An 18,048-nucleotide genomic window follows, 5' to 3' on the forward strand; every position below is an offset into this window, starting at 1 on the left:
TTTTTTAAACAACATTTTAAGTGTATTAGGATGTTCCCTGATACTTGAACAATTTGTTTCTTTCATTTGCATTTTTATATATATATATATATGTATATGTATGTATATATATATATGTGTGTGTGTGTGTATATATGTATGGTATGTATGTGTGTGCGCCAAATTCTAAAGAAACATCTTGATACATTTTTAATAAACGTAATACAAATACAATTGTAAATATAAAATTGCACAAGACGTGTTGAAAGAAAATTGCTGTTTGTGCAATTGATTTTGTTCAAGTTTATTTAAAAATAAGTTTGACTTTATACTTCTGCAATTATATATATATATTTGTTTGTTTATTATTATTTTAATGTTTTATTAAAAAATGTTTCAAGATGTTTCTTCAGAATTCTGCAGTACTTTTTACAAGTTTGACTTGTATATTTTACGGATTGTCATTGGTATTTTTAAGATGTTTCTTGCTATATCTTAAATTGGTTTCTATATTTAGGTTTATATAAAATTTAGCTGTTTTTTACAAATTTTTAATTCAAGTCTATTGGGAAAACAGGATTGTTTTAAAAACATCTGTGTTTGTGTGTAATTTTTAGATTTTTTTGTTTAAATCTTTCTGTGTGTCTTTATTGTGTTGTTTTATTGTTGTTTTTATATTGATATTCTTGTGCACTACAAAATTATGTATAAAATTTTAGTACTATTTTTTTCTTGCAATCAATAAACGTTTAACATTTATTTATTTTGTCATTTGTCTGATTATTTTCGTTACAGAATATGTATGCAGTTTGCACTTTATTCAAAGGTTAAACGCAGTGCTTACACTTTGTGTTTACATTATAGTCTGTGTTTGCTGTTATATAAATTCAAATGGTTGTAATACCATATATCAAGTACCAATGTAATACCAAAAGGTTTTATAAGGTGTATAAATACGGAGTCGCGCCAGCTCCGGGCCACAGCGCACATTACCCTCGCGCCGATTTCGGCGCGGATGCGCAGCGTCGGCTCGCTTACGGCCGCCGCATCTGGCCCGCTTGATTCGGGCCGGAATCGGGCAGTGAGTCCACAGGCATCCGGCCCGAGTCCGGCAGCCGAAGTTGGGCCGAGGGGTAAGTCTTCGGCAGACGACAATCTAGCCGGAACTGGCCCGAGTGTATTTTGCTATCTGGGAAGTGTGCCGCAAGCCTACGTTTGAGTGAAGGTTTCGGCCGTTAGATCGCCCCCTGGGGGCTGGCTGCAGTACAAGTCATAAAGCCCGCCTCCTCCGTGTTAATGAAGGAGACTTGAGCCCAAATAAAAAAAAATATTACACTTGCAATAAAATGTCCCGAAAGATAGTTCTGGTCGATTAAGGCACTGGTTATTGTGCTGAAATAGGTGCAGATCTTCATTTTTGTAAACAGTTTGTTTTTAGCAGTAATTTAATGCTGGGCGTGTCATCGTGATTGAAAGCTGTGATTGACAGTTTCTCAAAGCGCGGCGTCTGAGCTTCGGCAGGAGACTGAAGTAGACTGAAATGTTATTATTCGATTTCTGTGTTATTTTACCATGACAAAATGAGTTCAGCAGTAAACTATAGTTTCTGACATACATGATCCTGGTGGAACACTGTTTATTCGCTAAGTTCAGGGCTTTTTTCGGGCTTTATTAGTTTGCTGATACACGCCTAGCCACCCAGATAGCAAAACACAGTTCCGGCTAGATTCTCGCCTGCCGGAGACTTATCTCTTAGAGCTCAGACTGACTAATGTTACCTCTGCTGGACCTACTCCGGATGCCTGGACTCACTACCCAATTCCAGCCCGAGTCAATCGAGCCAGATGCGGCGGTCGAGCGAGCCGGCGCTGCCGCATGCGAGCCGGAATCAACCCGCGACGCCGCGAGTAAGTTATGCGCTGCGGCCTGGAGCTGGCGCGATTGAATATATAAAACCCTCATATTTGTTAACGTTATTACATCCATTTGTGTTGATATGACAGCAAACGCATGCTGAGAAGTTCGGGGGGCGTAGTTGATTTTACATAAAGCGTTTGATTGGAAGCTCGACTCCGCTCATTTTCGCGGCTCCTCCTCTGGCTCCATCAGACAATCCTTCTGCGCATGTCTGGCTCCAATTTCAGCAGTCTTTTGCGACAGTTTGTGCCCGTCAAGCAGGCGTTTTGCCCTCAAGGCGTTCAATGGGAAAAAGGGCTGTCGCGTCGTCCATATTTTTTACAGTCATTGGACTAAACTCATGATCCAAACTCCAATCCAGACGGTGGCGGTAATGCTCCAACAAGCTGGTTGTCAACCACCATGGCACGAAGATCACAAGAAGAAAATGTTTGATTTTTCAAAGATTCCATGTGGATTCCGGTCAGAAAGGTAAGCTTTTTACTGCTTGTGTACTGTATAATTAGCGAATTTAGAGCTTAAAACATTTCCACGGTGTTTGGTTGTAACAGCGTTTAGTAATTTAAAACAGTTTGATACGAAATGTAACTTGCTTTAAGAAACACGACTGGAGCTAATGTATGCTAACGCTAACAGGTACAAACACGTCTGAAAGTTCCTGTCCCTAACACAATGTTAGATTGTAACGTGTGTAGTAACTGAAAACTATTTTAATTATTTTAAAGAAACATGAAACGAATTTGTGTGTATGCTAACTTTGCGTTAAAGAAAGTTTCTGTAGACGAATCCATTAACGCTAACATGGCAAAACGTGTTTTTTCCTGATTTAACATTATAAAGTACCGTGGATGTTGAAAAAAATCATTGTACAGGCGTTTACTTATCCAACAGTATTAATTCTGTGATTATGTGTAAATAAAAACTAATCGTTTTGGATTAATAAAATATTATTGTTTATCTTGTTTATGCAGTTAGTCACGGAAAATGATTGAAACTCGACTGTTTACTATTCTCTTTAAATTATCCAAGAGAAATCTATTAGTGTGCACTTTAATTCATATGTGTTAGCCTATGTGAATCAATTATATCTTTTGTTCAAGCTGTAATGGTCAGTTAATGTAAAACTGAACGTCTTAAAGCAGATTTTGATGTTTTTTTTATGTTATTGACAGTGATAAATTCTGATTTAAATGAATGGGTAACAATATTTGTTGGTTAAGTCTTATTGTTCTTGTTTAACAAAGGTTTGTGAGATCATTTTGCAGCACATCACGACCATAGAAGTCAATGGCACACTCTTTTGAACGTGAATAGGCATGTTATAGTTGTGTGCTAAAAGTCCATTATAAGCTGTAAACTGCTGATATATTTTCAACATAGATTGAGCTTTTCAGACGTTACATTACTAATTGCTTCACAAACAGCTGAAATGGTCTATTGTTATTGGCTATCATCATCAAACATTTTTCACAATGGTAGGTTAATCTTCATGGGTACAGAATAATGCATGTGCTTGACCATCTTACAAATCTATGTCTCAGATTCATAAGGCTGTCACTCTGCATGAATCTCCAAATAAATCTTGTGCAACCTTCTGTGTACTGATTATTTACACTATAGGTATTATATGCATTAATTAACTTTGATAGTATTTTAGGATTTGAACTTTTCTTTACGGGAGGTTAACAACAATGTGATGTTTCATTATAGATGCATATGAGGAAGCTCGACTCAAACATCCAACATCCAACACAACTGTGATTTCTGACTGGTAGACAGATGAGGATGATGATCGCCTGTCATACATCTAAAGACAGAACAGGTTTGTTTGCAATTATTTTAAACACATACTGTCAACATTATGTCATTGATCTATTACAACCTGTGAGTTTTGACCTGGCACTATACTAAAGTGATGTTTTGTTTTGTAAATGTATCTGATTAAGGGACAGTATAGACACATCTATACCGTGATGAAGAAAAATTACTTGGAACAAAGAGGCTGGATAAGGCAGGTATGAAGATTTCAGAAATCAATGCAGCACCACAAGTACCATCACCATCAATGACTATGGCAGAAATCTTAAGACCACCATCAAGATGCACAGATACTGTACATTCCAGTACACCAGGCGTGTCCAAACTACGGCCCGCGGTGAGGCTTTTTATAAATATCAATAGAATCTGGCCCGCTATACAAAAATGAACGTAATTCAATAAATAACCACCGGGTGTCGCTATTACATGCATTCAATTAAGCAGCAGTTCTTGTTATGATCTATAAATCTATCTATCTATCTATCTATCTGTCTGTCTGTCTGTCTGTCTGTCTGTCTGTCTGTCTATCTATCTACACACAGTTGAAGTCTGAATTATTAGCCCCTCATTGATTTATTTTTCTTTTTTAAATATTTCCCAAATAATGTTTAACAGAGCAAGAACATTTTTACAGTATGTCTGATAATATTTTTTCTTTTGGAGAAAGACTTATGTTTTATTTCGGCTAGAATAAAAAGCGGTTTAAATTTTTTTATGAACCATTTTAAGGTCAAAATTATTAGCCCCTTAAGTCTTCAGAACAAACCATTGTTATAAAATAACTTGCCTAATTACCTTAACTTGACTAGTTAACTTGATTAACCTAGTTAAGCCTTTAAATGTCACTTTAAGCTGTATAGAAGTGTCTTAAAAATATCTAGTCAAATATTATTTACTGTCATCATGGCAAAGATAAAATAAATCAGTTATTAGAAATGAGTTACTAAAACTAATATGTTTAGAAATGTGTGGAAAAAAATGTTTAACTCTCCGTTAAACAGAAATTGGGGAAAAAATAAACGGTGGCTAATAATTTAGGGGGGCTAACAATTCTGACTTCAACTGTATATATATATATATATATATATATATATATATATATATATATATATACACACGTGTCTGTGTGATGTATGTAAAATTTGGCCCGCGACAACGTTTGTTTTTTTGCATCTGGCCCTCGACCCAAAAAGTTTGGACACTCCTGCAGTACACCTATGAACATTTACAGTCTTTGTTCTAGTGCAGTTTGAGATCAAGACAGAACTTATTGCATCTCGTGATGTCTTTGTAAGAATTGAAGACATCACTAAATTTGTTAAGGTTTAATGCAGCTAGAAAGTAAAGATCAACTAGAGAATATCAGCAGTGTCTAACCCACTGTTGTATTTACAGAAGTTGTATGAGAATAAGCTACAGGTTGATTTATACTTATCTGTTATTTTTCTTTTTTAGCATGACTGACTGAAGTTTTAAAATCATGCAACGTCATAAAGCAGCAGCTGGGCCTGATTCTCACAAAACCAAAACAGACGTGATGAAATTCCAGATGTAAACACATTTGACCTTCCTTTGGCCAATTTGATTTGGAAAAGCTTGAAAATCAACTAAAGGAGCAGCCTGAACAAATGAAGAAACTGGTAAGTTCAAGCTCTTGCTAATTTCAAAGTGTTTTAAATTTATTTGTTTTTTTTTTATTGTTTTTTTTTTTTTGCTTCGTAGGTAGCCTACTTTTTTCCTAATTTTTTCTTTTTTTTTTACATTAGTACTTGTTTACTACTAATTATCTGTTTATCTTTTAATCACAGATGGAGTGAGGACAAATGTCCATACCACGCCACTGATAAAGAAGTGGAAAAATGCATTACAAGGTAGCTACAACTTGCCCCTGACAGGGATGGAGGAAGAAAGAAGAGAAAGCTAATGTGTCAAATGTCTACATCACTATTTTGTTTTATTTTTTAAACAACATTTTAAGTGTATTAGGATGTTCCCTGATACTTGAACAATTTGTTTCTTTCATTTGCATTTTTATATATATATATATATGTATATGTATGTATATATATATATGTGTGTGTGTGTGTATATATGTATGGTATGTATGTGTGTGCGCCAAATTCTAAAGAAACATCTTGATACATTTTTAATAAACGTAATACAAATACAATTGTAAATATAAAATTGCACAAGACGTGTTGAAAGAAAATTGCTGTTTGTGCAATTGATTTTGTTCAAGTTTATTTAAAAATAAGTTTGACTTTATACTTCTGCAATTATATATATATATTTGTTTGTTTATTATTATTTTAATGTTTTATTAAAAAATGTTTCAAGATGTTTCTTCAGAATTCTGCAGTACTTTTTACAAGTTTGACTTGTATATTTTACGGATTGTCATTGGTATTTTTAAGATGTTTCTTGCTATATCTTAAATTGGTTTCTATATTTAGGTTTATATAAAATTTAGCTGTTTTTTACAAATTTTTAATTCAAGTCTATTGGGAAAACAGGATTGTTTTAAAAACATCTGTGTTTGTGTGTAATTTTTAGATTTTTTTGTTTAAATCTTTCTGTGTGTCTTTATTGTGTTGTTTTATTGTTGTTTTTATATTGATATTCTTGTGCACTACAAAATTATGTATAAAATTTTAGTACTATTTTTTTCTTGCAATCAATAAACGTTTAACATTTATTTATTTTGTCATTTGTCTGATTATTTTCGTTACAGAATATGTATGCAGTTTGCACTTTATTCAAAGGTTAAACGCAGTGCTTACACTTTGTGTTTACATTATAGTCTGTGTTTGCTGTTATATAAATTCAAATGGTTGTAATACCATATATCAAGTACCAATGTAATACCAAAAGGTTTTATAAGGTGTATAAATACGGAGTCGCGCCAGCTCCGGGCCACAGCGCACATTACCCTCGCGCCGATTTCGGCGCGGATGCGCAGCGTCGGCTCGCTTACGGCCGCCGCATCTGGCCCGCTTGATTCGGGCCGGAATCGGGCAGTGAGTCCACAGGCATCCGGCCCGAGTCCGGCAGCCGAAGTTGGGCCGAGGGGTAAGTCTTCGGCAGACGACAATCTAGCCGGAACTGGCCCGAGTGTATTTTGCTATCTGGGGAGGGCGTCTTCTGTTTGGTAAAGGGATATGCTGAGATGGGACCAACCATGTAAGGAAACCTGCTAAGCTGCTACTATTATTAACCAGCAATACATCAAATGTGCATGTTGAGCTAAGTTTCATCACAGAGCCCACTTGTGAAGTATTCACATAACACCTGAAAGGAAATATAATCTACTTTATCTCGTCAAACTCAATGAAACTGCTTCATCTGAACTTGAGCCAAGCACGCTTTGTTGAGCATTTTGTTTTTCCCCGCAGGCAAAAGCTAAAGAATGCTGCATTGTAAGCATACAGCCGTATGACGGGTACATACCAGGCTGTCAGCATTAGCTCTTCTGCTATTCGATGACACTGACCCCACATTTATAAATATTAGTTGGCCCAAAATACGAATAACGTTACTCTTTGTTTGTTTATAAGAAACACGCCCATATACACCTACACGCGCAATAAGATATTTTTTAATTACTTACTTGCAGGGTTCCATAATGGCAGTGAACATTGCTAACAGTTTAGCTTTTTACATGCCCGTATATTTCCAAGTATTCATGGCTTGATAAACCTTGCTCCGACTTCCTGCTTACCTGAGAAACTCTAAGACAAAAACAAGGCCGCTCTGCTGTCCTAATTATGGTGGGATGTAGTTTTATCGTGTGTTTTTTTTTTATTGTGGTAGTTTACAAAACGTATGTGTACATGAATGCGTAAAAAAAAATCAACAAACACGCAAAACACAACCTGACGCGCGCTTTGTCGCGAAAACGAGAACAAAGTCGCGCGCATGGATTCTTTAAGTGTAATGAAGAACTCATGGCAAAACAGGCAACTTGTTAGGACGTTTTGCCTTGTACTCTTTAGCACACAATATAAAATTATGAATATGAACATTGATTATTTTTTTATTTAACGTTTTATGAATTTTATTTTACACGAGTTCAATGTACAGCAGATTTGCTCTATTTTTTTAGAATAGTAAACTGGATTGTGGTTAAGTGCACTCAAAGACTACGCCTAAGGGACTTGTAATATGCAACTACAACAGCAATTGAGTTTTTTTTATGTAGCCTACTATAGTGTTGTTCAAAAATCATTTATTATTCATTAGGGTCGTCTTTTTTAAGGGGGGTTGTTTTGATTTTGCACAATCAAACAGCAGGCTTAAAATCTCCAATCAAATTATGCCTTCCCACGGAATAAACTGATATTTGCATTGAAAAACACATTATACATATATCATGTATATTTCAAAAGCACATGCTAATTGCTATTCTCTCCCATTAGATATTGCGGCAAAAGAAAGAAGAGGACATTAGATCGAACAATAACAACAGTGTGAGTAAATGGTGGCTTTTTTGTCATTTTTGGGCGATATTTGATTATTTGGTGAAAAAACAAATAAAACCCACTTTTCCAGACCTGCTAGTGGGCCTATCATCACCATTGTTGTGCTAGGTAACAGGCTGTATTCGTTTGTTTTCGATGGTGCTTCTTTTAATAAGTCGATGGCAATTATCTCAATATGTTGATGGTGGTTCCGTGTTGTTGGTGGCATTAAAACTAAAGACATTTTTGTGCAGGATTAAAATGTTCAGATGGACAGCATCCATAGTGCTAGCTTTGAATCATTAGAACAAAAATATTTTAATCCAAATATATATAGGAGACCATAAGCAGTACATTTAAATGGAAAGTGCTGAAACTTAATTGTGTTCTGGACATATTTAGGCCTAGTATAATTTCATTCAGTTCATTTTTATTTATATAGCGCTTTTACAATGTGCACTGTCATTATAATAATGATGGTAAACGTCCTTAATATATTCAGCCGCTTACTCAATATATTTTGTGCCAATATTAAGTTGATTTCTTAGTCAATGGCGCCCCCTCCTGGTTGAAACATTATTGTCAAGTGTCTTGGTTTATTGTCTGGTTATGGCCCTGGTTGAATAATTTCTAGTAAATTAATATGTATATACCATGTCAGAGTTTATTTGGTACTAATTGCAAACAAAAAAATAAGAAATCACAAATCCAAATAAAGCTGCCTGATTTTTAGTTTTTTTTTCTACTAATTAATATAAATGGAGGAAAACTAGTTATGAATATTCATACTCTTCTTTTAATATGCATGAAAATACTGGAGGGATCTGAACACCGGGGTTAACAGTATATTTTGTGTACATGTTGGTGGTTGTGCACATGTATTTTCTTTCAGAAAAACATAAAACTCATGTCCAAAGTACATTTATGTAACCAACCCACACAGCTCTTATGTATGATTACAAACTCTTTATTGTGTATGAATTTTTTTTCTTGTAAAGTAGGCTGTTTTGATAGTTTGATGGACACATTTTGGTAATATAATACAAATATTTTTGCTGATTTGAAAAGTAATCCGCATTAAATGTGTATTAATGTCTCTATTTCACAGTTTTTAATGCTATCTATCTATCTATCTATCTATCTATCTATCTATCTATCTATCTATCTATCTATCTATCTATCTATCTATCTATCTATCTATCTATCTATCTATCTATCTATCTATCTATCTATCTATTTATCTATCTATCCATCTATCCATCCATCCATCCATCCATCCATCCATCCATCCATCCATCCATCGATCTATCTATCTATCGCTATAACATTAAATTAATATTTTTTCATCAGGCTATTTTAATTTTTAATGACTCAAATTGCTGTATTTAAACCACTTATTAATGGTTGGTTTGTCTAACTTGAAATATTGTTTAATTAGTTTAATGTGATTTCATGATTTCCTTTAACTTCAAAATGTTTAGCTGTTTGTGAAAGTATATTTTTTAGACATTTGTAGTTTATTGTACCTTTACTATGCTTCTCAATGACGTATGTCAGTTAAAATCACTTCCAATGTATTACTTCATACCAAAAGGCTCTTAAGTCAAAACTTGATAGGAATTAGATTTTTCCCTGCTAGTCACTGTTTTTGTGAAAAATAATTAGTATTGAGAAAAAAAAAACATGGGGGAAAAATACAGCGGCAACAAGTGAAAGTTCGTGAACCAGTTGCAGAATTAAAAAGATCACACAAAAGGCATGTTATTTTATCTCAAGCTTCCTAATGCTGCTCTCTTGCAATTTTTCTCACGCACTCTCAAAGCAGCGTAAATTTCAGAACTAGCGAGAACATTTGTGAGCAAGCTAGATAATTTGAGTGTAAACACAAAACAGCGTATTTGTGATATTATGCGAAAAAAATTTGCAATCTCCAGGTGCTCCGGTTCCCCCCACAGTCTAAAGACATGAGATATAGGTGAATTGGGAATGCTAAAATTTAACATAGTGTATGAGTGTGTGTGTGAATGAGTGTGTATGGATGTTTTCTGGCTGGAAGGGCCAGAAGGGCCGCTGTGTAAAACATATGCTGTATAAGTTGGTGGTTTATTCCGCTGTGACGACCCCAGATTAATAAATGGACTAAGCCAAAAAGAAAATCAATGAATAAAGGGTTGTTTGTGGTTGCAAGTACAAGTGCATAGTACAAGCTATTTAAAAGTTGTAATCACTGAACTTGCGTCACGGTAGCACAGTGGGTTCACCTCACAGCAAGAAGATGGCTGGTTCGAACCTCGGCTGGGTCAGTTGGCATTTCTGTGTGGAGTTGAAATATTCTTTCTGTTTGCATGGATTTTCTTCGGGTGCTCTGGTTTCCAGTCCAAACACATGCGCTATACAGTAGGTAAATTGGGTAGGCTAAATTGTCCGTAGTGTATGTCTGTAAATGAGTGTGTCTGGATGTTTCCCAATGATGGGTTGCAACTGGAAGGGCATGCTGCATAAAACATGTGCTGGATACGTTGTCTGTTCATTCCCCTGTGGCGACCCCAGATTAAAAAAAGTGACTTAGCTGAAAAGAAAATGATTGAATGAGTCACTGAATTTATTTTATCGCGAAGCTCTAGAAATGGATTCCTAGTTAAGTCCACATTATTCTCGTGTAGCCAGACTTCGGGAACTTTGGCCACTTTGAATGGTCAAAGACCATTTGCCTGACAGGTTACCCACCAATCACTTTTCGTTTTGTGCTGCTTCATGTTTAGGGGTGTGGAAAAGTTCCCATAATAATAGCACTCAACTGATTGCATTTATCAATGTTTGTTAAAGTTTACAATGACCACTTATCAATATCCTTAAAGATCTGTCAGTAAAATGTAAAAGAAATCACAAGCGCTTGCATAGATGCAGACTAAGTAAACATCGCAGCTTTTTTATCTGATCAGACTTGTTTTCATAAGATTGCTCCACACTTAACTCCTGGAATTCTTGATTATTTAAACCAATCAGAGAACAATTTGAGGATCTGCTAAAGCATTTACAGAAAGTGTTCCATATGCATCAGTTGTTTAGCCACAGGTCCGTAGATGGTCCTTGGCTTGATGTCTGAGGCTGCGATCCACTCAAGTACACATATACATTTGTGGTCCTTGACAACTGTCTGTTGTAAAATAACATCTTCAATTTCTGTCTTAGGACAACTCAACACCTTAGTTGTTTAGGTTAAGCCAAGCAAAACCAGTCATGTTTAGAACACAATGTAAGAGTCTTTAATGCAGCTGTAGCTAGGATTGACGGCTCTCTGGCCATCGAGAAGGAGGAGGCGGAGAACTGAATAACTTTAAATAATTTTAATAATGAAAATATACATAAACAACTGGCCAACTCATAGGGGGAACAGAAAGTATGACAAACATAAACTATCCAGGCCTGGTCCTTTCTCGTCTTCCTCTGTAGTCCCTTCTCCTTTTGTTCTTCAATGAGACTCGAGACCAGTGAGATTATAAGAGTTCGATTACAGATGGCAGCACAAATACATGCAGGCCTAAAGGCCTAAAGGATGCACCAAAAAACTTTTTTCAAATTGAAACATGGTAATAATAAAAAGTAATCATGTCATTCAAAATAATACATTATATCAATTATGTCAAAATCATATATCGTATAAATGACGTCATTGCTTATTGGAAAGCAATCGTTGCAGAAAAAGGCATGTCAAATGTATACAAGTGCTTAAATTGTTTGTTTTCGACCGGACAATTTAATTGATCCAGCAATAGAAAAAACAAACAAAAAAAAAAACAGTAAACAGGAAACACAGAAAAAATAAAAAACTTACTTAAAGGCACAATATGTTTTTTCATCATTAAAATATCCAAAAGTCACTTGAATAGTCTTATGTATTTTGTTGACTTATGTACTTATATTATACCAAATGTTTTGAAGAATCATACTATCCAAAGAAATAAGCATTTTTAATTACTGATAAGGACTGTGTCCTGTGATTCTGTGTTAATGACATCTCACACTCTCAATTTCTTGTTTGTTTTTATATGAAATAGGAAAACACCAAAAATGATGTATTTAGAATTTTATTGGAGTGCAATTAACAGGTTGACTTTGGCATAATAAAAGCTCAGCTGTTTTCACGCCAGATCATGCTCATCTCTCAACAGCAGTTGCTTGAGTCTCATTTTGCCTTTGTTCTGTTCTGTCAACCTTCAACTCTCTGTTTCACCATGAGAATAAATATTAAATACTTCAGCTCATCCATGAACATGATTTTAGCAGCAGTCCTGTGGAACTTAATGAAGACCACAACTCCCATGATACCACACACAGCCTTCATTTGATGTGATCACCCTCTAGTGGTGAAAACTACATATTGCGCCTTTAAGGAAATGCAAAAGCATTCAATAATTGACAGTTTCACAGTAGCATTTGAAATTGATTATAACAAAGAAGAAAACCAAGATGTAGCCAACGGGAAAATAATTCTGATTTAAAGAAAACAAAAGGCCTCTGTCCAATGAAGCATTATTTCTGAACTTTTGTGTAAAATTGCAGCTCCATTGATAAATAATATACATAGAGAAATAGTACATTTTCTTTAAATTCAATTATTCATTAGTTTATATACATTGACCTTTTTTTTACATTTACATTTTAAATTTTATGCTAGATATAGATTAAATGATTATATTTTGATCATATTTCTCAACTTTGGAGCAAATGTTTGATAAAGAATGTAAAAATATAAAATAAATATTAATTCAATATAAAACAGTTTTCAAAAACGAATGATTACGGGCCCAACATAACATTTTGCTAAATAAAATACAAAATGTAAAAATAATTCTTTCAAGATTGCAGCTTTCTTGCAGTTTCTGTCTACATTCCTGTAATAGTGTGTGATATTGTGCTAATATACATTAAGTTGTCAAAAAGTATTATAGTAAACACTGTATATTTCATTACAATGTATAAACTATAGAGCAAAATATGAAACCATAGACTTTTTATAATGTCCTTACGATTATATGTTGTGGGCCGGTATAAGATTCTGATGGTAACCTATAAAAATATCACGGTTTTATGGTATTGTGATTACTGCTATGATCTGATTACTGCTACATTTAAAATATATATATATATATATATATATATATATATATATATATATATATATATATATATATATATATATATATATATGTATATATATATATATGTTTAAATGTCTAGGGTAAAACACAATAACTTTTTCCCCTTTTAAGACAATATATTTTATTTTAAGAAACATTTAAAATATTTTGGAACAGTAAACATGTCAAGCTAAATAATTCAAATCAATCATTTACTTCTGCTGTCTACATTAGCTTCAAAAGCTTCTTTCTAATTTAAATGACATCTTTGGATATCTCTTCTGCTGGAGATAAAAAAAAAGTAAAAAAAAAAAAAAAAAACCTTACATATACCTTAAAAAGGGTCATCGTCCCATGCTTATTAAATATATTGTCATATTGCACAGCCCTAGAAGTGCTGCATTCTTAATAAATGCCGGTAGTGCCATTGCCGTTACATATTATGCTCTGTGCTGAGCACTATTTTAGAAGCTTTTAGAGTTGGAGAAGAGCTTACATCTAAGCGATTTTTAGAAGAGCACTTGCATTTTTAGCACAAAAAAGTATAATTTGCAGTCCTTAATCACAGAACTCAAAATATATTAAAGAACAAATCATACTGTGAGCTTATTTTCAGACTAATCATCACACAAAACAGTAACAGAAACTGTAACAAAAAAAAACAGTAACAGAAACTGATGTCCTTTAGGTGTCTACAGCTGAATATGAGCCGCTCACGCCCTCTGAAGTAAATCTCGAGGTATTGTTGGGATCCGACACATTGTAGACATCTGCAAATAATTACACACGTTATTCACAGAAATTCACACTGTCTAATGTCTTCACATTAATTAATTTAGCCAAATGCAAAACTATATTAATGATTCATGTTCTAGAAAATATCTTGTTGGATTTATGTTATCTTACTCCTCCGTGGTCCCCTTTGTCCAGCTGAAGATGATGCTCCTCCACTGGTGCTCTGTAAGGAGATAATCAATCAAAATCAGCATCATTGTAAAAGTCAGTGTAAAACCTTTAAGCATTGGTTTAATATTAATAATTAAAGTCTTTCAGATAAGCATGTGTGTCGTTACAGAATGGAATTTACCTGGGTAATTCGGGAAGTGAGTTTATCTATTTGCAGTTTTCCTCGTAATGCCTCTCGAACCTGCAATCAAAGATTGGCATTATTATAAAAATGGCCATGCTCTTGTTGCGGTGTCTTTATTACTGCTAGGCCAAATGTAAGTGGTTATTTATCTTATGTAATGTAATGTAATGTGTATTTATATAGCGCATTTATTGTGTATGGCCATACACCCAAAGCGCTTCACAATCATGACAGTGAATCTCTCTACATCACCACCAGTGTACTAGGATTTTTAATGACCACAGAGAGTCAGGACCTCGGTTTAACCTCTCACCCGAAAGACGGCGCCCACTGACAGTGTAGTGTCCCCTTCACTTTTACTGGGGCATTAGGACTCACACAGACTACAGGTTAAGCGCCCCCTGCTGGCCTCACTAACACCACTTCCACCACTTCCTTATCATAATAATGATAAAAATGCTCAATATTCAGTATTGTATGTTCACATGTTTGGTGGGAGCCTTGTAAAAAGCAGGAAAATATATCATAAATTTGTGTAAATAAGCCCTGCAGGGGGATGTGCTGTTTATTGTTTGTGCTGCTGTTTGTTTTTTTGTAATGTGTGGCTTAATGTAAAGCATATGATAGCAGATCTTTGCTTTAAATGCAAAATCACAAAGGTAAATGGCTTTCGTAAAGCTCTTTACAAAGTAAAAGATGTAAACCCATACCTTGGCGTCTAAAATGGTTCCAAACAGCAAAATAAAGAATCCCTATTAAAGGAAAATGTACATAAACATGGTTATCTGTTGCCATTTTGAATTGATTGCACAATTTTAAATTCAGAAAATTGACATTCGGGGCCAGATTTACAAAACAAGCCAAATTAGAGTGCAATGCATTTTCATAATGTCTAATAGTGCATAAACCTGAGTAGATTACAGTAGGTAACAAGAAGCAGAGCCGACCATTATAAAGTGCATGCCATTTACTAGAATTCAGGTTCAGAATAAGCTTTAACATGCTTTTTAAGTTAAAATGACTATCACAAACCTTAGTAAATCAAAAGTGCCATGTCCATATGTTTTCAGCACTGTTTCACTATGTGTCTTCAGTAATTGCTGAGTCATTTTAATTGCCAACAGTGGGTTTGCATTAACACAAGCAGTTTGTAAATCTGGCCCACAATCATTACATTACACAAATTCTAAGCTTGTTATAAAATGTTTTTTTATAGAGACGGATAATGATACCTGGAATGCATTGAGGAGTGTAAACAACACATGGACGCCTAATGCACTTGACAGCATGGTTCCAATTCCAAATCCCCATGTTAGACCAAAAAGAGGAGTCAAAAAGGCCACACATCGGACAACCACAAAAAAGGTATTTTTCTCACTTGGTTGAGTTGCGGCACCAACTCCAGTACCTAACATCTTGTACAGAACCACAACCAAAACCACAAGGTTTATGGCTACAATAGTGAGAGCTGGAATCACAAATGCCAGCAGAGCCCTGGATTCATTCCAGTTCAGCCAGCATGCTTGTTTGGAAACATAATTTTGAGGTCCAGCTGTTGATGCAACAGTAATGGATGCTATGAGCAAAGGTGCGCCATAACCGACGGGGAAGGAAATGGCTATCATTTTGATCCTTGACATTTGGCCAAATACCATGACTGTCATGTATAAGAGAAGCATCCCTGAAATTAACATCCAGAAGAAAACAGCGAGGTAAAAAAAGTGTATGAAGAAAACCACTGGACTGCAGCGACCCACGGGGGTTGGCTTTTCTAGGTCTGAGATTGCAGCTCCAATGATAAAACAGACGTTTGCGATGAGCAGAGAGAGGGCAATGTTGACTAAGGAGATATGTCGCATGTAGGAGCTTACAACTGTAACACCTCTGGCTGATGTCACTGATCTCCAAACGATAGCTTCAATTATAAGGCATAAAACCAAGCTGATCATTGAAATTGTTACGCCAATGTAAGTTATATAGGCTAAGATTAAACTGTCAAGGATAAAAGGTGACATTAGAATTGAAAAAGAGGTTGTGTGGTTGCATTCACATGTAATTATGCCAGAGTCATTTCCTACTTGCTTTACTTCACATCCAGTGGAATCCCATGCGCTGAGGTTAAAGTTCCAAAAGACACACTGAGGATTTCCCAAAGACTGATTAGTAATGTCAAATGCAAAAGATATGTTGTTAACTGTTTTATCAACTTTAACAACAACCACATCTCCATTGATACGCTGATCTGATATGTCACTGCTGTTATTATTAGAAATATTACGGGTTGGAAGGATATTGTCAAGAGTTGTGAAGATTATGATCGTTGCTGTAGTCGGCCCAAAAACCTGTGGTATCACAATCTCAGTAGTTGAGTTTGACAGTGTTGATGTTACACTCAATGAGCTATTTACTGTAGTTCTGCTGAGCTGAATGGATGTTAGATTGACCGTAAACTGATCTATGAGACGGTCACTTATAGTTTCAGTGGCTTTCAGAAGTTTAATGTTGGTGTTTTCTGTGGTGTTGTCGTTGTTCAGAGTGTTCCATGTCTCAGTGCTATTAGTTGACACAATGATGTCCAATGTTTTTAGGAAACTCTGGTATGAGAAGGATAAATAGATGGAAAATAAGTTTATGAAGTCATTTGAATATTGTTATAAGACTAATAAAATAGGGTATGATAATATATGCTATATGAATCAGTTTAATTCATGATGGTAGTGAGAGTAACTTTGCACAACACCACTATGCCCACTAAATCAGCTCTAGCATATCTTAATTAGATATCTAAATAAAAATTCACTTCAATACATAAAGCATGAAAAACATCTACAGATATAATTGTAGAATCAAAAGTGAATATACATACGTTCATCACTGGCGGACCGATGAGTGCTGTTTGTGCCAGATTAGCAATTTGTGAAAGTATATCCACAATTGCTTTGACAGTAGCAGCAGACTGAGTTATATTAATATTATTCTGCTCTGTGGCAAAACTGAGGTTAGACAGGAAACTTGGAATCTGTCCCACTTGCAATACCTAAATGACAAAGTGCAAAATATAAATGTTGAAATAATATGGAGCCAAGTGGATATATGATTGTAAATACATGATCAACTGATTACCGGAATTTGAATAAGTAAATCACTGATAACCCCAAGTATACAGTTTTCTTTTATTGGTCTCCAGGCCTTTGAATCACATTCATAAGTTATGATGCCTTTTGTGCCAGTTGGACAGATTCCATTCCTCTGTTCATTTTGATTTCCAAGTCCAAGTTCTTCATTTTGACAGTCATATTCTGGAAGAGTATTTGATAATCATGTTCAGACAGAAACAAAAATGTGCATTGCACAGAAGAAACAGAAATAGCAACTATGGCCAAATTAAAAAATGAATTAAAGCAATCAAAACCAGAAGGTGTGCTTCATCATTTGAAAAACAAATCTGGCCAAAATGTGCATTAATATACAATAATAACAATAATGATTCCCTAAATTTATATAGTGGTTTTCTGGACACTCAAAATACATTTTTAAGGGGAATCTCCTCCTCCTCCTCCAATGTGTAGCATCCACTTAGATGATGCGATTGCAGCCATATTGCACCAGAATGTGCACCACACATCAGCTGGTTGGTGGAGAGGAG

The 18,048-nt window shown here is 35.0% G+C and overlaps 1 protein-coding gene and 2 long non-coding RNA genes across 8 annotated transcripts in view; 2 read left to right on the forward strand and 1 right to left on the reverse strand.

Moving 5' to 3' along the window:
* The first annotated feature begins 1,460 nt into the window (after positions 1 to 1,460).
* On the forward strand, positions 1,461 to 17,809 carry LOC141379381 (uncharacterized). Of its 6 annotated transcripts, none has more exons than XR_012395973.1 (3): positions 1,461 to 1,521; positions 8,130 to 8,180; positions 15,619 to 17,809. It is a non-coding gene; the product is annotated as an uncharacterized lncRNA (long non-coding RNA). The 6 variants fall into 6 exon arrangements; XR_012395968.1 differs by having other exon boundaries at positions 1,478 to 1,886; positions 15,619 to 17,667; XR_012395969.1 differs by lacking the exon at positions 1,461 to 1,521 and adding an exon at positions 6,602 to 6,783.
* LOC141379379 (uncharacterized) lies at positions 2,338 to 4,051 on the forward strand. Its single transcript, XR_012395967.1, has 3 exons — positions 2,338 to 2,367; positions 3,607 to 3,718; positions 3,843 to 4,051. It is a non-coding gene; the product is annotated as an uncharacterized lncRNA (long non-coding RNA).
* Positions 13,434 to 18,048, reverse strand: part of adgrf8 (adhesion G protein-coupled receptor F8) — a 30,053-nt gene continuing 25,438 nt past the window's right edge. The window contains exons 27-33 of the mRNA XM_068215672.2: positions 17,526 to 17,701; positions 17,269 to 17,439; positions 15,635 to 16,996; positions 15,113 to 15,154; positions 14,400 to 14,459; positions 14,219 to 14,270; positions 13,434 to 14,082 (exon numbers count right to left, since the gene is read on the reverse strand). Of these exons, the coding sequence (XP_068071773.2) occupies positions 13,997 to 14,082; positions 14,219 to 14,270; positions 14,400 to 14,459; positions 15,113 to 15,154; positions 15,635 to 16,996; positions 17,269 to 17,439; positions 17,526 to 17,701 (1,949 nt within the window). The 3' untranslated portion in view covers positions 13,434 to 13,996. The remainder of the gene's footprint in view (positions 14,083 to 14,218; positions 14,271 to 14,399; positions 14,460 to 15,112; positions 15,155 to 15,634; positions 16,997 to 17,268; positions 17,440 to 17,525; positions 17,702 to 18,048) is intronic.

The sequence above is a fragment of the Danio rerio genome, chromosome 20 (genome assembly GCF_049306965.1).
Source record: "Danio rerio strain Tuebingen ecotype United States chromosome 20, GRCz12tu, whole genome shotgun sequence".
NCBI classification, from domain to species: Eukaryota; Metazoa; Chordata; class Actinopteri; order Cypriniformes; family Danionidae; genus Danio; species Danio rerio.